Source organism: Mustela nigripes, chromosome 3 (genome assembly GCF_022355385.1).
Source record: "Mustela nigripes isolate SB6536 chromosome 3, MUSNIG.SB6536, whole genome shotgun sequence".
NCBI classification, from domain to species: Eukaryota; Metazoa; Chordata; class Mammalia; order Carnivora; family Mustelidae; genus Mustela; species Mustela nigripes.
In genome coordinates this window covers 68,165,294-68,187,077 of record NC_081559.1, presented here as the reverse complement: position 1 = coordinate 68,187,077, position 21,784 = coordinate 68,165,294, and the positions used below count along the sequence as shown (strand labels likewise).

The 21,784-nt window shown below is 44.5% G+C and overlaps 1 protein-coding gene across 6 annotated transcripts in view; it reads right to left on the bottom strand.

The window, feature by feature from the left end:
• RAPGEF4 (Rap guanine nucleotide exchange factor 4) overlaps positions 1 to 21,784 on the bottom strand; it is a 288,407-nt gene that overhangs the window by 2,735 nt on the left and 263,888 nt on the right. For all 6 annotated transcript variants that reach the window (XM_059394172.1, XM_059394171.1, XM_059394173.1 and 3 more), the window contains 7 exons: positions 21,261 to 21,386; positions 20,670 to 20,848; positions 17,470 to 17,560; positions 13,814 to 13,864; positions 12,701 to 12,788; positions 12,226 to 12,290; positions 1,500 to 1,554 (listed from right to left, as the gene is read on the bottom strand). In XM_059394172.1, coding sequence (XP_059250155.1) covers positions 1,500 to 1,554; positions 12,226 to 12,290; positions 12,701 to 12,788; positions 13,814 to 13,864; positions 17,470 to 17,560; positions 20,670 to 20,848; positions 21,261 to 21,386 — 655 coding nt within the window. The remainder of the gene's footprint in view (positions 1 to 1,499; positions 1,555 to 12,225; positions 12,291 to 12,700; positions 12,789 to 13,813; positions 13,865 to 17,469; positions 17,561 to 20,669; positions 20,849 to 21,260; positions 21,387 to 21,784) is intronic.

Genomic DNA, 21,784 nt, shown 5'->3' with positions numbered 1-21,784 from the left:
ATGGGCATCTTACAGAGAGCTATGTAATTCCCCAACCCCCCCCCCCCCCGGACTTCTCTAGGAGATGGAGGAGAATGTAGGCTGTACTTCCCAAGAGGCTTATGGAACAAAACATAGTCTATAGCAGTTCTTCTGCTCTAAGAAACCACTAAGAATCTCCTCAAGGCTACAAACCCTCGCAGGCACAAAAACTTTGTGTTTAATTTCAGGACCTTCCTGGACCTCCTGAAGGGCCCTGGATTCATGGGTCTCGTTGTAAACTGACATCACCTAGATTTTCTCATATTCACTTGTATAACGGCTTGAAGACCATGTCTTTACACAGACCGTAAATTACTAGGTGAAGAGATGTGAGACACTCTAATTCTAGAATCCACACAGCGATAGTTGCTGATGTACAAGACTATTCTCACTTTGGAAGGAAGAGGAAGCATGACCACTTGAATAAGAATTTTAAAGGTCTACTTGTTCCCTGAGTTAAGATTATTCTTCCTAGGTTTTTCCTCCTTTATACATTAACAAATGAACATTTAGCAGGTCTGGCATCCTGTGTTAGCCAACCCTCACTTTGGGCCAGTCCTGCGCTAGGAAGGGTAAAGATAGCTCAGATTCGTAAGCTGAGAAACTTCTAGTCTCTTAGAACAAGGTTTACTTGATTGGCGGTGGGGGGGGGAGGTAAGCCCCACAGCACGTCCATCTCAAATTATCACGTTGGCTTAATAAGCCAAATGACTTCAAGTGACTCATACAATGAATTTAGCAAAGAACTTTATAGGGGCGGCCTTCTGACTCCCAGCCCAGCTGGAGGGACCCGAAGCTCCACCCCACCCCAAGTCCCAGCCCAGGAGACGGTAGCGCTGGTCTGGCAGGATGATCTGGTGCTGTGATGCAACTTAATCCCCACCAGTTCAAGATCGCTGTTTATTAGTAGTAATAGTTTTATATTAAAGCACTGTATGGTACCAGTTACGGTGCCATATGTTCAGATTTAGGAGGAACATCTTAAATTCACCTGGGAATACTAGAAATATAATAATGAATTCCTGCTATGGGGCCTTTTGCAAACAAGTTATACATATAAATGCGTTCTTGCAACATCCCAAGAGACAATAAATAATATCTTTCCCGGTTTATAAACGACAGAGCTGAGTCATCAGAAATTGATGTGAATTTCTCAACATCAAGCAGTGAGTCATAAACACAGTTGGTTTGAGGCGGGATTTGTTGGCAATGGTGTCTTAGCTGTCTCTAGCCACACCAGAAAAAGCACATTTATTCTCTTGAAGTTCATTCATAAAACAATATTCCTAGGGTTAGTTTCAGGTTTTACAACTAGAAAGTCCTTCAACGCAAGGCCCCTATCTCATGGGCATTCATGGTCCAAAGTGTCCCTGACAAGATCAGATATCGTCCAGACTTCTAGAATATCTCCATAGCCTCATTAAAAAGGACTCGATCACCCAGATCAAGATTATGGCACACAGCAGCATTTAACTTACTGAAGGCTTGGCTCCTGCAGTATCTCACTGTTCTGGCAGTATTTGCAATCATGCGCTAGAAAGAATAAAGAAAAAAGAAGTGAAATGCAGGGAAGGTTAGCGTATAATCCATAAAAGAAAACAAGCCATTATCTATCGAGGGAATACCTGGGACCATGAAAAAAAGCCTGTTCTGAGACACTGGCTATCTGGAGGTCACTGGCTGACGTAGAACCGGTTTAATGACTTGAAAGAGGGACCTACAGTCACATAAGCAAGGTGCTTCCCACAGGAAGAATCCTCACGACATAATTCTCATCCAGCTGTTCGCTTGTGCCTCTGACATAAACATCAGCCTGTTGTCTCTGAGACTTACCCCTCAGGCCTAGTTTTCACCATCCCTTCCCAAGGTCATGGTGAACTTTTGTCAGAGAATTTGTAACTATCCGAGATGGGGAAAAGGGCTAGCTTTTCCTCCTCCCAGTAAACAGGACTCTGTAATGAGGTATTAGATTCTACTGACTGAATACAATCAGACTATCCTACCTACACATTTTGGTAAACACTGTGCATCACCGACCCTTCTAATCTGCCAGCAGGAAGTGTGTGCTTTTTTTTTTTTAAGATTTTATTTATTTATTTGAAAGACAGAGATCACAAGTAGGCAGAGGCAGGCAGGGTTGGGGGAAGCAGGCTCCCTACTGAGCAGAGAGCCTGATGTGGGGCTCGGTCTCAGGACTCTGGGATCATGACCTGAGCTGAAGGCAGGGGCTTAACCCACTGAGCCACCCAGGCACCCCGGAAGTGTGTGTGCTTTAATGTTAATCTTCATTATTTGATTTCCTCCCTCCTTCCTTTTTTTTTTCTCCCCCCTTTCTGACTGTCATACTTCCTCATGCACATTTTAGAAAATGAGAAAATGCAGAAAACATTAAGAGCAAAGTAAAAATCACTTAGGATATCACCTCATTTACATTTTGGTACATTTCTTTCTAATGCTTTATTTATTTATTTTAAAAAAGATTTTATTTATTTATTTGACAGACAGAGTTCACAAGTAGGCAGAGAGGCAGGCAGACAGAGAGGAGGAAGCAGGCTCCCTGTCAAGCAGAGATCCCAATTCAGGGCTCCACCCCAGGACCCTGAGATCATGACCTGAGCCGAAGGCAGAGGCTTTAACCCACTGAGCCACCCAGGCACCCCTCTTTCTAATGTTTTAAAATAAATATGTAAAAGCATCTTTTTCAGAAAACTTAAGTCGTAGTGTACATACATCTTTCTGTTTTGATAGAAATTTTGGCATTGTGACTGTTTTCCATGCCACGTGCGTTTTAAAACATTAAAAAAATGAGTTGGTATTCGATCTTACGAGCAGATCATAATTTATGTAACCTTTTTAAATTTTGTCATTAAGTGATCCTCTTAGTTTCTTGATGTTTTGGTTGCCATAAAGACTTATAAGCGAATTTTTTTACACTACACTCAACTTAGTTTAAGACAAAAGGAAAAAGGAGGAAAAAATAGGAAAGGCAGTTACATGAGGAAAAACATCGGTGAGACCCACGCACCATTTCTCAGCTAGGATGTACATTTCTCGCTCGGGATATTTTAACGGCAGCTGGGCCCCCCAGGCTCTGTGTATTGTCTCAGGACCCCTTTGCTGTTCAGACTCTAAAGGGGGTCCAGCAGAGATGGTGGATTAATTCTAACACCAGCAGAAAATTGATAAGGCTCCAGCCAGGAAAAGAGATTTTCTTATCTCTAAGTGGCTATGTAATTCCAGTCTTTGCTTTTGTCTCTCATGGGCCCTTGGCTTGCCAAAGTATAGAAAATGACTTCGAGAAAGCTTCTCTACGGGTAAAAACAAACAAACAAGCAAAAACCCCAGCTTGCTTGGCAGGAAAAGAAATTCACAGAAGAGTGGAAGCTTCTGAAGGACGTACATGTGAACACTTAGCATTCTAAGTGTTCTGCTGAATCCAACTGCTCTGAGGACTCTGGGAACATTGGGTGCCACATGTCTGCACTGGATCATTTCTCACACACAAAGAGGCAGTTGGAAAAGTTGGAACTTCGTTTTCATAAAGGGCCCTAGAAACCAGCGTGTCCGTTGATCAGCACGAGAAATACAAATACCTCTAAGAAAATGTAACATACAATGTATAATTAGCCTCTGATATATGGAGCCCTGAAATAAACAGGAATCATGATAATTTCCCTGCTAATTTACTTTAAGTTGTTTTTTCACTTCTCTCGGCTTTGCATCCGAAGGGCACAAGTATATTCTGCGTAGAATTATTGTAATTCTTCAGATATTGAATGGAGTGTAATTACCGAAAACCCCGGGAAAGGCTGCCAGTGTGCCCCTCTGAAGAATAATAAAACAATTAGCAGGGGTCAGAAACCTCTTCCTATACCATTTTGCAGGGAGTAATTGTTCTGCTTTTTAGTTTTGAAAGCTAAAACATTTCATTCTGACTTTGGTTTTAGACTACTCTTTACAGCTATACTCTGAGGCTTCATCTTTTTTAGCTCATTATGCGGTTTAAAATGTGAGAACAATTGTTTAAATCAGTAATTTCCAGCTCTGGAGTTCATTCTACCTTTCTAAATCTTTGATTAATTTTAACAATGGTTTTAATTTTGACGTTTCCTTTTTAATTGTCCTCAAAGGTAACTTCAGTTTAAGTTTGAAATCCAAATCTGGCTTTTGCAATGAGGCCCGTGGTTTTCTTTTGTGAGGTCTGCATGGTCACGCTGCCCCCCGTAAACCCTGGCAATGGTGCAACAAGCATGCGTGAACCCCGCTGGCATCCCAAGGGACGCACACCTGCAGAAGGCTTTTGCAAGGCTGGAGAAGGGTTAGCTGGACACTAACTCCACCCACTTTTGCACCCATGGACCCCTGCGGTAAGCTGCTAACCACTGCACCTACAAGCACCCCCCACCACCTCCCATGAAAGAGGCTTCAGAGGTCCCTTCTTCAGGTGTCTGCAAGGTACACAATCCCTTTCAGAGCCTGCCTAGCAACATCAGCTTCCGGCTGTTTGGACCCATCCACTGAGAGGGACTCATTCCTGCCAGGACAGCCACCTTCATTTTTATACATCTCTTGACTATTAGAAATTTCTTTATCATTCTGAGTCAAAGCTGGTCTCCCTTTGCTTTTCACCCACTGATCCCAGTTGTGAGCCCTGGAGCCACAACAAGCACATTTAGTTCCTCCTGTTCTTTTCGTTTTGTTTTGTTTTTTAAAGAAACAGACTCCCCACTGAGCTGCGAGCCTTATGTGGGACTGCCAGGACCCTGGGATCATGACCTGAGTTCAAGGCAGAAGCTTAACCACCTGAGCCACCAGGTGCCCCATTTAGTTCTTCCTTATTAGGACAGTTCTTCAAACACTTAAAGACAGCCATTGTGGACATCTCCTCACCCCTCTGCCCCCAGGTCTATTCTGGTTTGGTCTAAACATTCCCAATTTCTTTAACAATTTTCAGTTTAACAATTTGACAGTTGTGGGTCTCTTTAGGGCAGCCTCTAGCATCGTGCCCTAGATTAAGCAAAGCAGATAACAGAAGAATGATTATCTTCCTTCCCTGGTCTGGATGAGGCTATATATCTGAGTCCACAATGTAAAAAAAGTCACATTGCTGGCATTGTCGAAGTACTAGCGAATTAAACCTCGAGCCTGTTTCATGAGCTGCTGTTTGGACCCAGCTTCCCTCTCTGTTGCCGTGCACTTGCTTTCTTGGACCACAGTGGAGGATTCTGCATTTATCTAGTTAAGAGTCTTTCAGTCCTTCAGGGACTTAAGCCTTACATGTTGTTTTTGACGGCGGACAGCCACGTATTTGCCCATGTTCTCAGTTAAGGTTGGCAGAAACGAAGTTTAAAGAGACACAGGCTTTGTTATCCAACGGCTGCGGCAGGGATGAAGCCAAAGATTACACCCGAGGTTTCACGATCGTGCCTGAGCCGGTTGGCCTGCCTGGAGCAGGCCAGTCAGCTTTGCAGTGGGGCCGGGCCGGTGAGAAAATACTCGATTACTCCAAGGCAAAGCTTCTCATCTTTTTTCCCCATCTCAGCAAACCTGAGGTTTATGACACACGCCCTTTAGCAACAGGCTTATGAGAACAGCAGTTTGAAAGCCGCGGGCCAAGCAAGGAGAATTCGCTGCTTTTAGAAGGCGCTCTGAGCCAGTGTGGGGGGGGGGGTAGTGTGAACCCCACTCTCCACACCGGACAGGACTTCCATGGGCTCCCCCCACCCCCTGCTGGGAATCACCACCTTAGATTCTGCTCTGCCAATGGCCAGCTTGGGCCCTCTCACCAAGAAAGCAGTCCGCAGTCAGAACCGTGGAAAAGGTTTTAAATTGCACACAGCCACCATTTTTCCGGAGACCCAGTCTCAGTCTAGGTCTTTGGGGTTTATTTGCACAAATTAATATGTTCACGCAGTTCTTCACCCATGAGGCTGGGAGACGAGCCCAAACGAAGGCTGACACCTCTCCCTCTGGACGTGAACTCACAGAGGGAAGCTCAGGAAGGAAAAGCAGGTGGCAAGTGAAGGGCTCTGTACCTACCCTTGTGAGTTTATTTTGTTAGCTGAAAACAGAGCAAGTCGCAAGGAAATGTCCTTCTTGGGGGTCAGGCTTACAGGCAAAGAGACTGTCCAAGGAAGGGGCTGTCTGCCATCCAGCCTGGCATAGACAAGAGGCCTTGAGGCTATGGTCCCAAGCACAAATTTCCCTCCAGCTCCGTAAATTATTCCCCTTGAACCCGATGAAGGGTCAGAGGGGCTTCATCTCAGGCTGGGCCCTTGGGACTGGGCCTCCCTTTTTACCTCTCAGGAGGCTTCCAGCCCGCAGGAGTGAGCTGGCCAACTTACACTTTCACGCCTGTCCAGATAAGCCGAGAGCCCGGCAGGCCTTTACAGCTGTCTCCAGCTTCTCTGGCCACCTCTGTCCAGACCCTTAGCTCTCCTGTCCCTGAAGAGGAGCAGACTTTCATGTCTCTTTCCAAGTTCAGACCAGCAGGCCCTGCAGGCAATGCCATCTTGCCCTGTTACACTTTCTTGACCTCCCTCCCACACAGAGACAGCTTCCAGAACAGCCTCCCTCTTCTGAGGCCAGGCTGCCTCTCTGCTCTGAGGCCTTTGAGAAGCCGCTCCTGGACTTCAGGCCTCTTCTAAATGCCTACCCTGAGCAGATTTTGTCTTTCCTTCTCTTCCCCTTAGATCTTTGCCAACCGTGTTCTTCCTGTTTCCCACACTGCCTCTTCTTTTCTTATTTCTGTCCCTACTGATTTGACTCTGCCCCCATCTGTGTGTTATCAAATAAAGAATCTCCGTCAGTTATTCCTTGCCGAGCATGTGTAAAACCACACCTACATCACCTGGTTATTTTACTCAGATCCTCATATATTTTGGACAGGAGTTTTTTTTCCACAAGATCTAGAAATGTATATAGTTCTCACATACAAAGATCATGTCCACGAGAGAAATTAAGGGCACAGTAAGGACCAGAAGTAGAAGACAAAAAGGCCCAGGAGCTCAGCCAGCCTCGGTGGTGTACAGAGGAAGAGCCCTGAGCCCCATTCCCTGGCTACCGATCTTTCTATCCAAGAGGTATGCGACATACAGACACACACATGAAATGTACATGATGCTTGTGATACATTGTACATTTCCCAGCCACAGGACCTCGTGGCTCAGGGGCCTGTCCAGGCACATGCAGAGTATTGCACATGCATCTCTGCATTCAGGAAAGGATGGTGAAGGGTGGACACAGCGCCACAGAGAGCAGGGGAGAAGAAGAATGTCCACGCTGGAACAGAAGGCTAAGGGAGTCATCTTGCAGAAACTGTCAATAATGCAAAATGCCTGGACCATTTTGCTTAATCAAATTTTCTAATAAAATAGAAAACATTTCTGGATAAAATCTTCGTTCTACAAAGTCCTTTATTTTTTCTTTTTTTAAGAATTTAATGTATTTATTTGAAAGGGAGAGAGAGAGAGTGAGCAAGAGTGTAAAAATAGGGGGAAGGAGAAACAGCTCCCCACTGAGCAGGGAGCCTGATGCAGGACTCAATCCCAGGACCTTGGGATCATGACCTGAGGTGAAGGCAGATGCTTAAACAGCTGCACCACCCAGGTGACCCTATATAAAATCCTTTAAAAATGTTTCAGAAGGAAACAAATGCTTCAGTGTATTGTCCTATCTCACTAGGTCCAACACTGAAATAGGATAGGGTTATTCTTTTATTCAACAAGTGCTTCTTGCATGTTTACGACGTGCCAGACACCTTTTTAGGAGCTGGAGAAATACCAGTGAACAAAACAGATAAATACCTGGTCCAGGACACTTACATTCTAGTGGGGAAGACAGACAATGAAGAGGCAAGTGAAGGTTGTCTCAGATTATGAAACCAGCTGCCAGGGCAAGGTTATCTGTCTGAGAATGCTGAGTGTGGGAGAGAGAAGAATGTTTGAAGGATAGTCAGGAAAGACCACTCGGAGGAGGGGACACATGAGCAGAGACCTGAGTGATGAGAAAGAGTCAGACAGGTGAAGACTAGCAGGGAGACAGTTTCAGGCAAAGGTAACAGCTAGTGCAAAGGCCCTGAGGCAGGAAAAAAAAAAAGAAAGAAGGTTGGTCTTGCCAACTTGGACTGAGTACAGAGGAGATGAAGAGTGAGGTGAGGCTGTATGGTGCTCAGAGTAACAAGTCTGGATTTGATTGTATTATGTTATTGTATTTAACATGGTTTTGTTTTCCTCCTGATAAAGCTGTATGAAGTTACCTCTCCTGGCATTTTGCTTTTGGATATCTCTTTTATTACTATTGTGAACTAGTTCTTAGATCTTTTTTTTTCTTTTAATATTTCATGTCTTTATGCTTTTACCTTCTTAACTATATATAATCTCCAAAAGGCCAAGGATTATTTATTGGATTTCTTTATATTTCCTGGTGAAATCCTTTGCCCGAACAGTCAACACAGATTGCTTTGCTATGAAACCTATCTTTTGGAAAATCGCATTTAGCCCAGTTTGTGAGGTCTAGATAAAGAAATAAACTTTCAAGTCCTCTTATAGATTTCTATTGTGTGAAAAGTTCGGAGAATTGGATGTATTTGAACATTTCAGTTGTTACTTGGAGATTCTTTTTTCCATAGCTTGATATAAGCGTAGTGCTTTCTCCACAGATCTTATAATAATATTATTGGTGATAGAAAACATATCGTTGCTAATTATGTAATGCCATAATTAGTGACACAGAAATAAAAGGATTCAAAGCATTTCTCTTTCCTCAGTGAATTAGCTTCTGCTAATGTTTCCAGGAGTGTAGAAGCTTTGCCCCATGCTTCTCATTCCAAATAAAATGACTATCTTAAAATAATGTTCATAAATAAATACACCTAAATATGGGTATGTCTGAAATAGAACCAACCTCCTAATACAGTAGCAAGCGTGGCTATCAGCATGCTTTATGCAGCCTGGGATAGTGGCAGCCAGCCAGCATATTATCCTCTAATCCATTGCTAGTCTACCTCCTAAATGTTATAAATATTCATGTATGCCATAGAAAGCTACAAAGGGCTTTATTCAAACATTTTTTTGAATACTCCTTTATGTTTCCCCCAAATGAAAGAATGTCTGCTTTTTTTTTCTTTGCATAAGGATCAGAGTGTGAATTCTCTTTTGTTCGTACTCATAAATCCTGAAAACCAATATGCAACAAATTCTCTAATCCTCATTTCATACCTCAAGGGTAAAAAGGTTCAAAATAAAAATCCTTAGGGCCGGCACAGTAGTTCGCTGTGTCTGTGCAATGCTGCCACCAAGAACAGGCATCTGTGTTCCTGGCTACCCTGGTGACTTCTGCCCCTGGCAGGGTCTCCCTCCAGGGAGACCACCTCCCAGCCCCATAAAGGCTGCCAGCTCTGCTCACCACCTTGGCCTTGCAATGAATGATTGGGAAATGGCATGGACACCAACCTGAAAAGACAGATGTCTCCTTCCCCAAGACACATGGGGACAACAGCGGCCACTAGTGGGAGTTATAATTGGCAGTGGTGGCATTCTGGGGGCAGAGGGTGGGTTTGTTTACGGGGAGAGAAGGTTGGAAAGCTGAAAAGTGCCAGGTTGGTCAAAGCCAGGTTTAAAAAAACATAATTAAATCGTTTTGAAATTCCATGTCATTTTCCAGTAACATCAAACTTACAAAAGGCAACTGTAAAATTAAACTTTCTCATGGTGTGACTTACCAAATGAAATAAAGTTTATAGCTGCTAGAGTGGAACACTAACAGTTCTCTTTCGGTATATCCTTTTACCCTTCTCTTTCACAGTAGCGGAACCCCCTAATTTTTAGTGGGTACATGGATACCCCAAATCAGGGCCGCATATTCCAACTTTCCTTTCATGTGACTAAGTAAGTTTCCAGCCAGTCAAAAGTGAGTGCCACTCCGGGTCATGTCCTTACAGGGAAAAGGCGTGTCTTCACCTTCTCTGTCTCCCCTTTTTTCCACCTGACATGGCGTGGTGGTGGTCTGCCATCTTGGACAGTGTGGATAGAGAAATGGCAAGAGAGGAGAAGCCTGGAACCTTGACCCCTTCGTGAGACACACCACTTGCTCAGACATTCACAAGAGAAAGAAACACACTTCACTTGTGTCAGTCTGTTAATTCAGGTTCCTGCTATCACAGCCCAACTGCTAGCTCGGGGGTTCAGGTGCTTTTTTTTTTTTTTTTTTGAAGATTTTATTTATTTAACAGATCATAAGCAGGCAGAGAGGGGAGCAGAGAGAGAGGAGGAAGCAGGCTCCCTGCTGAGCAGAGACCCTGATGCGGGGCTCCATCCCAGGACCCTCGGATCATGACCTGAGCTGAAGGCAGAGGCTTTAACCCACTGAGCCACTCAGGCACCCCCGGTTCAGGTGCTTTTAAGCTAAAGTGGAGTATCTCTGAGAGATGGGTGTGAGGAGCCGGGTCTCTCCTCCTGGCAAGGCGTGTAAGAGCCCACTGCTGTGGACATGGAGAGGAGAAATGGGAGAGGGGATAAGACTCTTCCTTTGAAGGTTATGGAGGCGACACCAAGATCTAAGAGCTTAGAAGAAACAACTTTCATTCTCCTTGACAGGTATTTTTGCTATTCTTGTTTGTCCTGTTCTGTTCACTTTAATGATCAAAAGTTCTAAAGCTCAGTCAACTCTTTAAGAAACCCTGCCTTCTACGCCTCTGTGCACACGTATATTTTATAGTCAAATAGTTGCCTTAGCTATCCCTTCGTCTGCATTTCTGTATACGTGATCTGGAAGGTTCTTTACCTATTTGCTAAATCTTTCATTTCTGGAAAACAGATTTTGAGACATCAGGGAAATATGTTTAATTCTCCATACTAATAAGTGAGCAAAGAATATTTTTTTTACTTTGATCAAAGATTTATTAAACTGACAGTATTAGAGATGCTCATATTCTGCCCTTGGATGGGTACACTGCTGGGGAAATACTTGCCCTCTAGCACAGGGCATCTTTGAGGAGTGTGGACTCCTATGCTCTTTCCTAACAAGCTTAAGGCATGGAAATTCAATTCCCTGACAATTGTTGGACTTCTTCACCAGGCTGCGCTTGCATTAAGCTCGTTCCCAAAGCTGGATGGTATAATCCTTACAGATCACTGCCAGAGGTTTCCAGCTCTCCTGGAGCGAGTATACCAGCTGAATTTCAAGAAACCAGAAGAACCTTTTTCTGAGGAGACTTCTGTAGCACTATATATGGCTTAAAGGAATCTGGACCCATCAACAATCTCCAGACACAGAAGGAGCAGGCAGGACCCCTATCTACTCTTGGGTAAACGGACCCACAGAGAAGTTAAGAGATCGCTACAAAGGAACGAAGCTGAGAACTGAGCATCCTGTCTCCCTAACTCTCCAGGGTTGAGCTTTTCCTGCAGAGCCCATACTCCCCACTGCAAAGTGTAACCCTGGGCAGATGCTTACCGACGCAAGAGATCACACTGTAACACCCCAGCCATCCAGGCCGCAGCCAGAGGATTTAGAAGACAATGGAGCATTCCATGAACATGCACTATGTAGCTAAAGATAGGTTTTGGCATGACCTGCTTTATTGCCTCACAGAAGATAAGAAAATGAACGGCAAGGCAACTCTTGCCAGATGACGGCTTTTTCTGGCTGAGCGGAGCTGCAAACTACCGAAGATACACGCCAGTTCCACATCTGTGTTGTTGTTTTTGTTTTTCTTTTTCAAAAAGTGGTCTTTGTTATGAAGACTCTCAAGTTCCTTCTCTGAACTTGGGCAAATTTTATTTATTTATACATTTCAATGACTACTCCTTAAGAAGGATCTGCTGTGGCATTGCCTTTTACCTACGTGCTCAGCAGATAACTCAAAGGCATCCTGGGGAAGTCTAGTTCTAGGAATCTTACAACAAAATAACAACATGGAACATTCGTACATTTTAGCAACAGGCAGCCCAGGACCAAGCACACGGCACAGAAGCTAGTGGCTGCTGGGAGCTGCAGCACAAACGCCATTCAGTTTGACAAAAGAGAATCGACAGACTAAAATAGGCAGCCAATTGGAACCAAATCTTTCAAAGCTCCTTTATGTGTAACTACCTTTTTAACACGGCAGCGTATATGGAAATTATTTCCTTCATTAGGGCAAATGCAGATTGATTAAAAAAAAAAAATAAAACATTGCAGATAAGGTTATAATACCGTACGTACCATTTTTTCAAAGTTTACTAGATTGTCAATGAACGTCTTGTTCCCCTCATGAGTAAATGTCATATCTGCACAAAAATAAAAGTCACATTCTAATCACTAACAGAAATATGTCATACCAAGAAACCACAATAGCACCATTAGATTATGCTGGAAGATTTGCATAACACTGCAGTTGGAAAAAGCTGATAATCGTTCCTTTTATGTTGGGTGTTTAACTTTTGAAAGCACTTTACCTGAGATTAGTAAAATTTCCAAACTAACCCATGATTTCACTATCAAGTGTTTCCAAATCTTAGATCCCTGCTCCTCCAATAATGTTCGCAAGCCTTTCCAAAAAGTCAAGGGGCAGAGGAGGTGAGGAAGGGGGGAAGGATGGGACCATTCTTTCTGAAGAGCTTGGTCTGATCCGGTTCTTGTCCATGTTCTTCCTCATGTACCCCTCCCTGGTTTGACCTGTGTGTTCCCTTAGGATTACCTTTAATGAGCAAAGGCATGAAGGGGATGAGAGGGGGCTCCAGCTTAGCTACAGTCAGCCTGTAGGCCCTGTGGTTTCTAGAAGGATCCTTAGGAGAAACAGAGAGATGCTGGTTAATGACTAATGACACATATGCCAGCCCCTCTAACTTCTAACACACCTAGACTTGTTTTGCCCCAAGCAGATAGTTTTCAACGAAGTTGTAGCTATAGATGTAGTTAAATTGATTTTTGTTTTAAAACAATTTCCCTTCTGACATGAAAATTATTTGCGTTTTTGCCTGAGAGGGAGATTTGCCTGCAGGGATTGAGGGAAGAGTCCCTTTGTGAGCAAACACAACCTATGTAAAATAACACCCCCTCCACCAAATCCCCCTCCAGAAGCATGCCTCCATCCTGGAACACCCCCCACCCCTACCAAAGCACCACCTCCTTCCTGGGAGCCCCCCACTCCTGAAGCATAGCCTCCTTCCTGGGACCCACCTACTCTCACCAAAGCACCGCCTCCTTCCTGGACCCCCCCCCCCCCCCCCACCAAGCCCTGCCCCCCCCTTAGCCCCCCCCCCCCAAGAACTGCCTCCTTTCTGGGAACCCCTCTCTGGAAGCACCGCCTCCTTCCTGGGACCCTTCCTGGGACCCCACCCACCCACCCCCAGCACTGCCTCCTTCCTTCATGGACTTCTCTGGGTTCTTTCCCTGCCAGCCCCCTGTTCCCTCCCTGAAACCATTCCTTCACTCCTACCAGCTCCCACTCACTCCTTTTCTGTCTGCAAACACCTCCCAGCCAATGGGGAACAATAATTTTGGCAAGGCAAGGAAAATGCAGCTTCCAACTCAGAGCCCACCTTTTCTAGGTGGAAAGGATCCTATTATACTGCTTTTCTTAGTTACACAAATTGACCTTATGTGGGACATAAGTCCTCTTTAAGCTGACTCCTGCGGGTACCATTCATTAGTCAGACATGCTTGTTTTAGCAGCACTAAAACGGGATCATAAACTTCTTAAAGTCATACAAGGACAGGTAAAATTTCTGAAATGAGAACTTCAATTCACCTAATCAGAAATTGGATTAACACAGACAGTGAACAGAATCAAGGAGCCACTGTCACTTACCATTAAACTTTCAAACTCCGCATAGAACTTCTTGAACTTGCTTGGCAGTTTCTGTTAATGACACGAAAATGCCACACTCATATGTCAGATTCGATATCTAGATAAGTACCATGTGTTACCATTTCTAGGGATAACGTATTCCTCCAGCTCTTAATCAAACATCTCTAAAACAGCCTAGGCTGTAATCTGGCTTATCATTTGGACATCATCTGGAACATAAAGAACTTACCTTTTAACACACTTAACCTCACTGAAACAAAAGCAATGACAGATGCTTTTTGGTCTTTGTGTTTTTATGATGTTTTCTAATTATTCATACAGAGGACTGCATTCTCAGACCACAAGTGATTTGGGATTACCTCCTCCTACCATTTAAACTCTTTGATTCCCGTAATTAGGAGTTTAGGCCAGAGAATAGTAGGATTAAATGTTTTAGAAACTACCCATTCAATCCTCCTCTTCCCTTGCAATGTAAACTACATGAGAACAGAAATTTTCGCCAGTTGTGTTTATTGTTATAACACCAGTGCCTGGATGGGTGTCAGGGATGTAGTCACTACTCCCTAAACACTTATTTGAATAGATTAAACCCATGTTTCCTAGATGGAAGAAATTAGGTCTCATAATTTAAGCGACATGCCCGAAGTCACACAGCAGATGACAGTCCAACGTGGAACTCACATCTCCTGCCTCCTTTCTATGCCTCTCTCACACGTGCTATGCTTTTCCACACGAGCGTCTCCTCACGAGACTTCTCTGCCCTGCTGTCATAGGAGCACAGATGGCTCTCCCGCCGTGGTTCCTGCTTCAGTGCCACTGGCTGTACCCACATAGCCCATCGGCCATTATCAAGCCATCTTTCTGTCTATTGGTTCTCTCTTTGCTTGGGTCCTGGGATCTTTGAGACCTTGAACTATTCTCTTCTGACAGGCCACACTAAGGTAGAGCAGCGTGATGTGTCCTTGCTCCAGAGACCATGGCATCCCTGACTGAGTTCTAGGGCTCGGAAGTTCCCTGCTCAGCTCTGCTTCCCACACGTAAGTCTACTGGCAACAACGGACTGACCCGTGAGGCCTCTGCACTCACAAAAGAGCTCCTCTCCCTTCTGTCTCTCTCATGGCTGAATGAGTTTGTCCTATTCCCATTCAAGCATCTGTAAAAAATCTTATTTTGTTTCTAGGACGAGTCTCCCACATATCTTCCAAGCCCATTTTCCTAGTATCTCTTTTCGAGTTAGGTTTTGGGAGAAGCTGATAGCTCACTCAGAGGGAATGTCCAACGGGATGAGAGGCAGGATGGGCATTAGGGATGCAAGGATCTCATTCCACACGTGGTATCCAAATCACCTCTTTAGGTGGTAACTTGCCATGGACATAGACTACTTTAGAAAAACTACAAGTGGATTACGTTTTGGGTTAGATATGTCGCTCTACCCGTCTTCCTTTACTTAGTTGACTTTTGGGTCAAAGACCGGATGGCATACGGTAATACATATCTTGTGGGTCTTAACACTACAATCTATGTACACCCTGTGCTTCCAGAGTGATGGTTCTCAACTGGGGTCAGTTTTGCACCCCTCACCGACATCCACTGGGGGACATTTGGTGATGTCTGCAGACATTTTTTTTAATTGTCGCAACTGGGGTGGAGCAGAGTGAGAGGAGCTACTAACATAGTAGGTGGAGGCTGGGGAGGCCGCTGAGCAGCCTCAGTTACACAGGACAGCCCCACAGTGAGGAATTACCCTGCCCTGCCGAGGGCGCACTGCCAAGGGCGAGAAACCGCTCCAGGATTTTACTCCCATTTGCTTGATGTCTGATTGGTCTTTCCCTCCCATGCTGAACCATTCCCTTTGCCATGCGGTTCACTTTCCCTCCGTTCGGTTCACTGACAGATTCCCGCGTGTTCCTGGGAGGTCAGGCTGGTCTCTCACCCTGCTCGTGTCCGGGCCCTCCTGCTCTCCACCGGAGCCATATGGGCAGCGTGGGAGGCTCTCAGCAAGTATGGGTAGAGAAACTCAGATCAGAAATGCTGACGGATGAACGTGCTTCCTACAGGATGATGTAATTACCTTTCACCTTAAAGAACAGAGACTTATAAGTGAGCCTGCATTCATCTTCTCTTTCAGCAACATGCAAGGATGAGAACAGCAGCTCTCAGACCGCTGGGCTCCTTCACCTCCCCAGGAAAACAAAGGACGGGCCCATTCAGTCCTTCTCTCTCCTTCGGCAGCTCACACCCTCCCACCCCCCTGAGCAGCCTCTAGTGTTTCTCTTTAGACCAAGACAAGAGACTCAGAGAGTGCCCCCCTCATTCTGTGGCCTGAACGTCCGGCTGCTGTTTTATGCGCTACCTGCTCTGGGGCTCCCCAGGACCCCTGGAAGAGATCCTCCCCACCAAATCCTATGGACTCAGTGGACGCATCAGAAGCTGGAAACAGGCTGGGGAAGGCAGACTGCCTGCACGGGGACCCTAGGTTTCCAGAGATTCCAGGAGCTTTGGACTTCAAGACAGGGGAGCCTGCTGTGTGGCTTCCTCGCCTCAACCTCGTGGCAGCCCTAACTGCATCCCTCTCCCCGCTGGACGATGATACCAGCTGCGTGGCACGCAGGCCTCAGCAATTCCCTCATTCCTATATTCAGGGGATGAGCTGCTGTGTGCCGCATCAGCCTGGAATTTTAAGAGAAACCCAAGACAGAGGAACTTGTGAGGACCTGTCCTATAAACAATGGAAACATTTAGGAGGGACAGGGAAAGAAAACAGTTTCAAGAGGCAAATGGGGAAGGAAATGTTTTGAGGAAAATATTTAGAGATGCAAACAGCTGCCTTTGGTGCCTCTTTAAAGCACCCTCGCAGATGAAATCTCTGTTATCTACTCCTTGACCTCTTTTTGTGTCCCACTTACACATACTTTTTTATTTTTAGTAAGAGTCTATTTTTGTGTGTATGTTCTATGAGAGATTAGTATTTCTTCAACTATATACCACACGTAAGGGGTCAGGCACATTTTGAGTACCTTAACTGATGAAAAACGAAGATGTTTAGCACAAATACCCAACTGTCGTCAAACCACTAATGGTATTTCCTCCAGAGGTTCACAACACACCTGTGGAACTTTTGCCGCAACCTGAATATTAGCCAGCTGTTGTGCCTGCACACACAGAGAGGTCGGCCAGGCGGTTAAGAGATACTTAGTACTCAGCAGGGCCAAACAGTTGGCCTTCTGGCTAATTTTCCCCAGAGCAAAATGACTACTTGGATAAAAATGGATCTTCTGTCCTCTCTTAATTACAGATAAGGCAATAAGCAGACATTCCAGAAAACAACAGAATCCATGAGCAAAACCTTTGAAATCACCCCAGCAATGTTGTTGATTCATGTTCTACTCAGGAGCTAGATGTATTATTATTTACCTTGCACAGACCAAGAAGCTGAGACCCCCGCATCTCCCTTCCTCTCCACGAAAGGACAATACCTTTTGAAATTCACACTCTCAGGCAACTGGAAAAAGGAGACAGGTCACTTCCCTCAAAGGGTCCCACCTTTTCCATTGTTATACCAGTGTGAGTGATATTTCTATTTAAAAAGCTCACTGGTGAGCCTGTGTTTTTATTCTTAAGGCAAAAGTCACAGCTGGATGTCAGCTGAGGCTTACCTCCCACGTGAGTGCCAAGCGGCTCACAGCAACATTACTTAGTCCCATGACGATGGCAAAAAAGGAATTCAGATTTTTGTACTCCTTACAGCTGAAACACAAGAGGCACATGGCTGAGTAAAATGACACTTTCGAGTGCGATTAAAAAAAAATTAGAGTTCTATTTTCTGATAGTCATTAATAATCGTCAGGACTCGTTAGGAGAACAGGCAATGATAGATTTAATGCACTGGGTAAGTTCCACTCGGGTGACCATGTTCAGTTATCTGGCTTCCTACGGTAATTTTAGAAAGGGGATGGTTCCAGCCATCTAGGTTCAGGTTTTGAGAAGGAATTTAAAGACCCCTTCCCTAGGGATCCTTAGGATGATCTCAGAGCTTCCTAAAAGCCTTGTTGGACCTGGAAGGAAACATCGCATGAGGTAAGAGGGAAGCAAAATGTCCTTGAAGACTTTCGGACTTTGAGCCTGAGGCCTCCTTCCCCAGAGAAAGGAAAGAGGAAGTCAAATTGCTGCCCCCGTGGAAATTTCTAACCTGCAATTCGAAGCCTTCTAATTTGTTGAGAAATATCAGCTTACAAGTCATGATCCCTATGAAGCTGACAAAGAACCCAAACAATTGACCAAAAAGTAACCTTATTTTCTGTTTTACTGATGTTAACGAGGCTGATCCTTTTATGCACTTTGGCAACTGTGAGCCTTTATGAATATATATTTGGGAATAAGACTATTGTGGAGCAAGATCAAAGATTCTTATTAGAATGGCAATATTTTAGGGCACCTGGATGGCTCAGTGGGTTAAGCCGCTGCCTTCGGCTCAGGTCATGATCTCGAGTTCCCGGGATCCAGTCCCGCATCGGGCTCTCTGCTCAGCAGGGAGCCTGCTTCTTCCTCTCTCTCTGCCTGCCTCTCTGCCTACTTATGATCTCTCTCTGTCAAATAAATAAATAAAATCTTTAAAAAAAAAAAAAAAAGAATGGCAATATTTAGCCCAGGTAGTTCATTTAACTTAAGAAAAAAAAAAAAAAAAGAAAGAAAGAAAAGAAAAGAAAAAAGAAGGGAATTCCCCAGCTCCTACATACCAGTTCCTCAAAAAGGGGAAAGAATTAATTTTGAAACAAGTGCAAATCCTTTACCCCAAATCAATATGGTTATCTAAGTCAGCTGGATCATAATTAAATCCTGTTTGGATGAACATTTTTGTGAAAGGCTAATTAAATTGTTGCTTTTGCTGCCTGCGTTCTCTTTGTAGGGGAAGCAATGAGTAGTTCTTAAATGGTCTGCGTGGAAAGAGGAAAATCGTTTTCAGAGAAGCTATCAGGTGTGTTATACCACTGGTGGAAAAGTCAGCAAAGCCTTTGCTGTGCGGGAGCAGTGGCTCTCAGGTCAGGGGCTGAAAGCAGTTTCAGAGGAACCCCCTCCACCCCCGCCACCGGGCTGAAGGCAGGGAGAATAATCATATGCATGGTGTTTGCCTTTGTCCTAGCCATGTGCTCTTGAAAGCACATGCAGGAATACAGACTTGCTTTTCTGGTCACTGCTCTGTTTACTGTTCCCAACTAACCTCATCACCCTAGGTAAGTCACAAGCTGTCCCCATGCCCAAGTCTCCCCTGCGAAAGGAGATGATAGTACTTGAACCCCCCGACTTCATAAAGCTCTGGGCAGGTCAAAGAGCTTACATGGAATTTGCTGAAGTTCTCTAAAAGTCTCATTCTTGTAGACCTTGCTCTAGGACAGTCTACAATCTTCTCCAGCAGGGCCATGCTCACAGCTCCACTGTGGGACAGCACCAGCTTAGGAAAGGTTGAATAACATAAGCCAATTTATACCAAAGGCCAAAGCTACCTACTCATTCCCCTAATCAGAAGGAAGAAAGATAAAAAAGGCATAAACGTTAAAAAAGAATTCCTAAGTTATGGAAAGCCTCTCACACTGCCACTGTCAACTAACAGGATCAGGCCCCCGAAGGCTTGCTGATCCCCCACACTGGGGTGCAGTTTGCCATTTTCTTCTCCTTGTTGCATTTGGCACTGCCAGGCTAAGGCGAAGGGAGAATGTGCTCTTCATAGCGGGAAAACACGTATCGTCACAGTTTCCGTAATCCTCCCCTTGCCAGTACGCGAAGGCACCTGCAAGGCTGTTCAGTCTCCTCGGCAAAGTGGCTATCCTTTGATCCAGAAATTTGTAAGCAACATCTTACTAAATCTTTCTTCAGAGAGGCAGCTTTTCCAAATGAAGAGATATCAGCCTTTGAATCTGAAAATTTGGATATCCTGTTGAACCCTCAAATTTTTGGCAAAATAATTTGAAGCATTTGGCAAGCTAATACATATGAAATGTCAGGCAGCGTTTACTTCTTTGTTTAGCTCTGGAAATCAGACTCTGTATGGGATCTAAACTGTTTGACCCAAGAAAATTGCTAGCTGGGGTTACTTGTGCTCCCCACCTTCCTGTGCGAGAGCTCCCTGCATTTAGAAAGAAGTCTCCCAGCCATGGGCCACATTTAGCATTTTATTTTTAGCATTGTGGTGATACCAAAAACATGGAAGTAAACAGAGGTTGTCAGGCATATCTAAATAGCAGGAGAAGATTAAATTCATGTCAGGGAGAAATCTAACCGGCCCCTGCAGTAAATAAATTGTTTCCCATGAACTGCTATTAAATAGAATATTTATAAGCTGCTTGCTTTTTCTGATGTCGATGATTTTCATGTCTCAGGTTAGCTCGCATTTATGCATTTTACTGATTTCATTCTGGCTGAGTTTTATGTGCTCCTGTACCTGCATGTTTCCACTGCCCTCTACTGGTGAGAAGGTGTCCAGTGGGACAGCCACTCGAAAGGCCTCATCAACACAAGTTTTCTACGACGGAACTTTGCTGAAGGTCTCTTTAAAATGGAGGAGGCACAAAGCCAGGACAGTTCAAAGCAAAGAGGTCATGATTCTGACTCTGGTATCCATGCTGTGAGGTATTAATTTATTTATATACTGATGTCCGGTATGACAAAAGCCTGATGAAATTAACCTTTTACCAGAGTTCAGTTATTCTAAAGCCCCCATCATTGTTCCTTGTGCCTAAGGAGATCCTATATCTTTCTTTCTTTCTTTTTTTTTTTTTTTTTTGAAAGATATAGCCCTAATAGGAAAAAAATGAAAATGCAGCTCAAACATTTTTTTTCTTTCTAAGCTAATGATACTTACTGGGCTGCGATCTTAATAAATTTTTTTAAGAGCTGAACACGCTTGCTGGGCTGGGAACAAAGGCAAATCTCAGTGACAACCCAAAACTGAATTTCATTAAATCTCCTCAGGAACAAATCCAAGTTTGCTGTGGTCTTTTTAAAATTATGCCTTCCAAATGTGTGATAGATTAGCTCCAGCTAGAAAAGAAAAGAAAACAATCTCATTTCTTTGTTCCTCAATCAAAACACCAATGAGGCTTCTTTATTTGTCACGACAAGTTGACGGGGGTCAGCAAATGTGAGTCCCATCACTGGCCAGGATTCAAGCTATGTACTACGGGGCGAGGGGGCTTCAGTGGTCTTCTTAAATATAGAACCATTGACGAGGGGCTGTTGGCTTGACATGCACAGGAAGGCTACTCTAAATCATTATGATTTTTCTTGAAGACACAAAAACTTTGTAACAGGCTTTATTAATAAGCTCGGTATTTCCATAAACGATCGTGTGGTGTCCATCTTGCTGCATACATCCACGTCTGCCGCCGGGCTGCATAGCAGCCTTTGTCCAGAATCACAACGGTACCTCCTCTCGCTCTCAGCAAGCACTTACCTCGTGCACACAGTTGAAGAGTTCCCAGTCATAAATGGTCATCTGGTACGCTAAATCTTTGGAGCTCATCAGTTCAAAAGTTCCCACTGTTCCAACAGTTGGGCCTTCCTGCTCTGGCAAGGGAGTCTGTGAATAAGAAGGCAAAAATAGATCAGACTCTCAGGACAGAGAAGTACTCCATGCTGAATGCTTCAAGGAGTTTTGAGGGTAAAGGATTCTGGAGGGGCTTTCAGGACCTCTCCAGTGTCACCCAGAGGAGAAAGACACCTTTATTCTTAATGCTCACTTCCTTCAGTGCCACCCTTAGAGTCATCGTGATCACTATCATCAAGTCCACTGACTGAAAAACGTGGACTGTGGTAAATAAGCTTTGGTGAGGAGTGACCTATGGGGGTCCCCCTTACCCTGGGGCCTGGGAGATCCCTGGAAACAGTCTCTTTTCTCTGGTAAAGGCATAAGAAGTCCTTGGAGATGTTTTCCTCCTATTTTCCACTAGCTGTTCTGGAACAGGTACCAGGATGGCC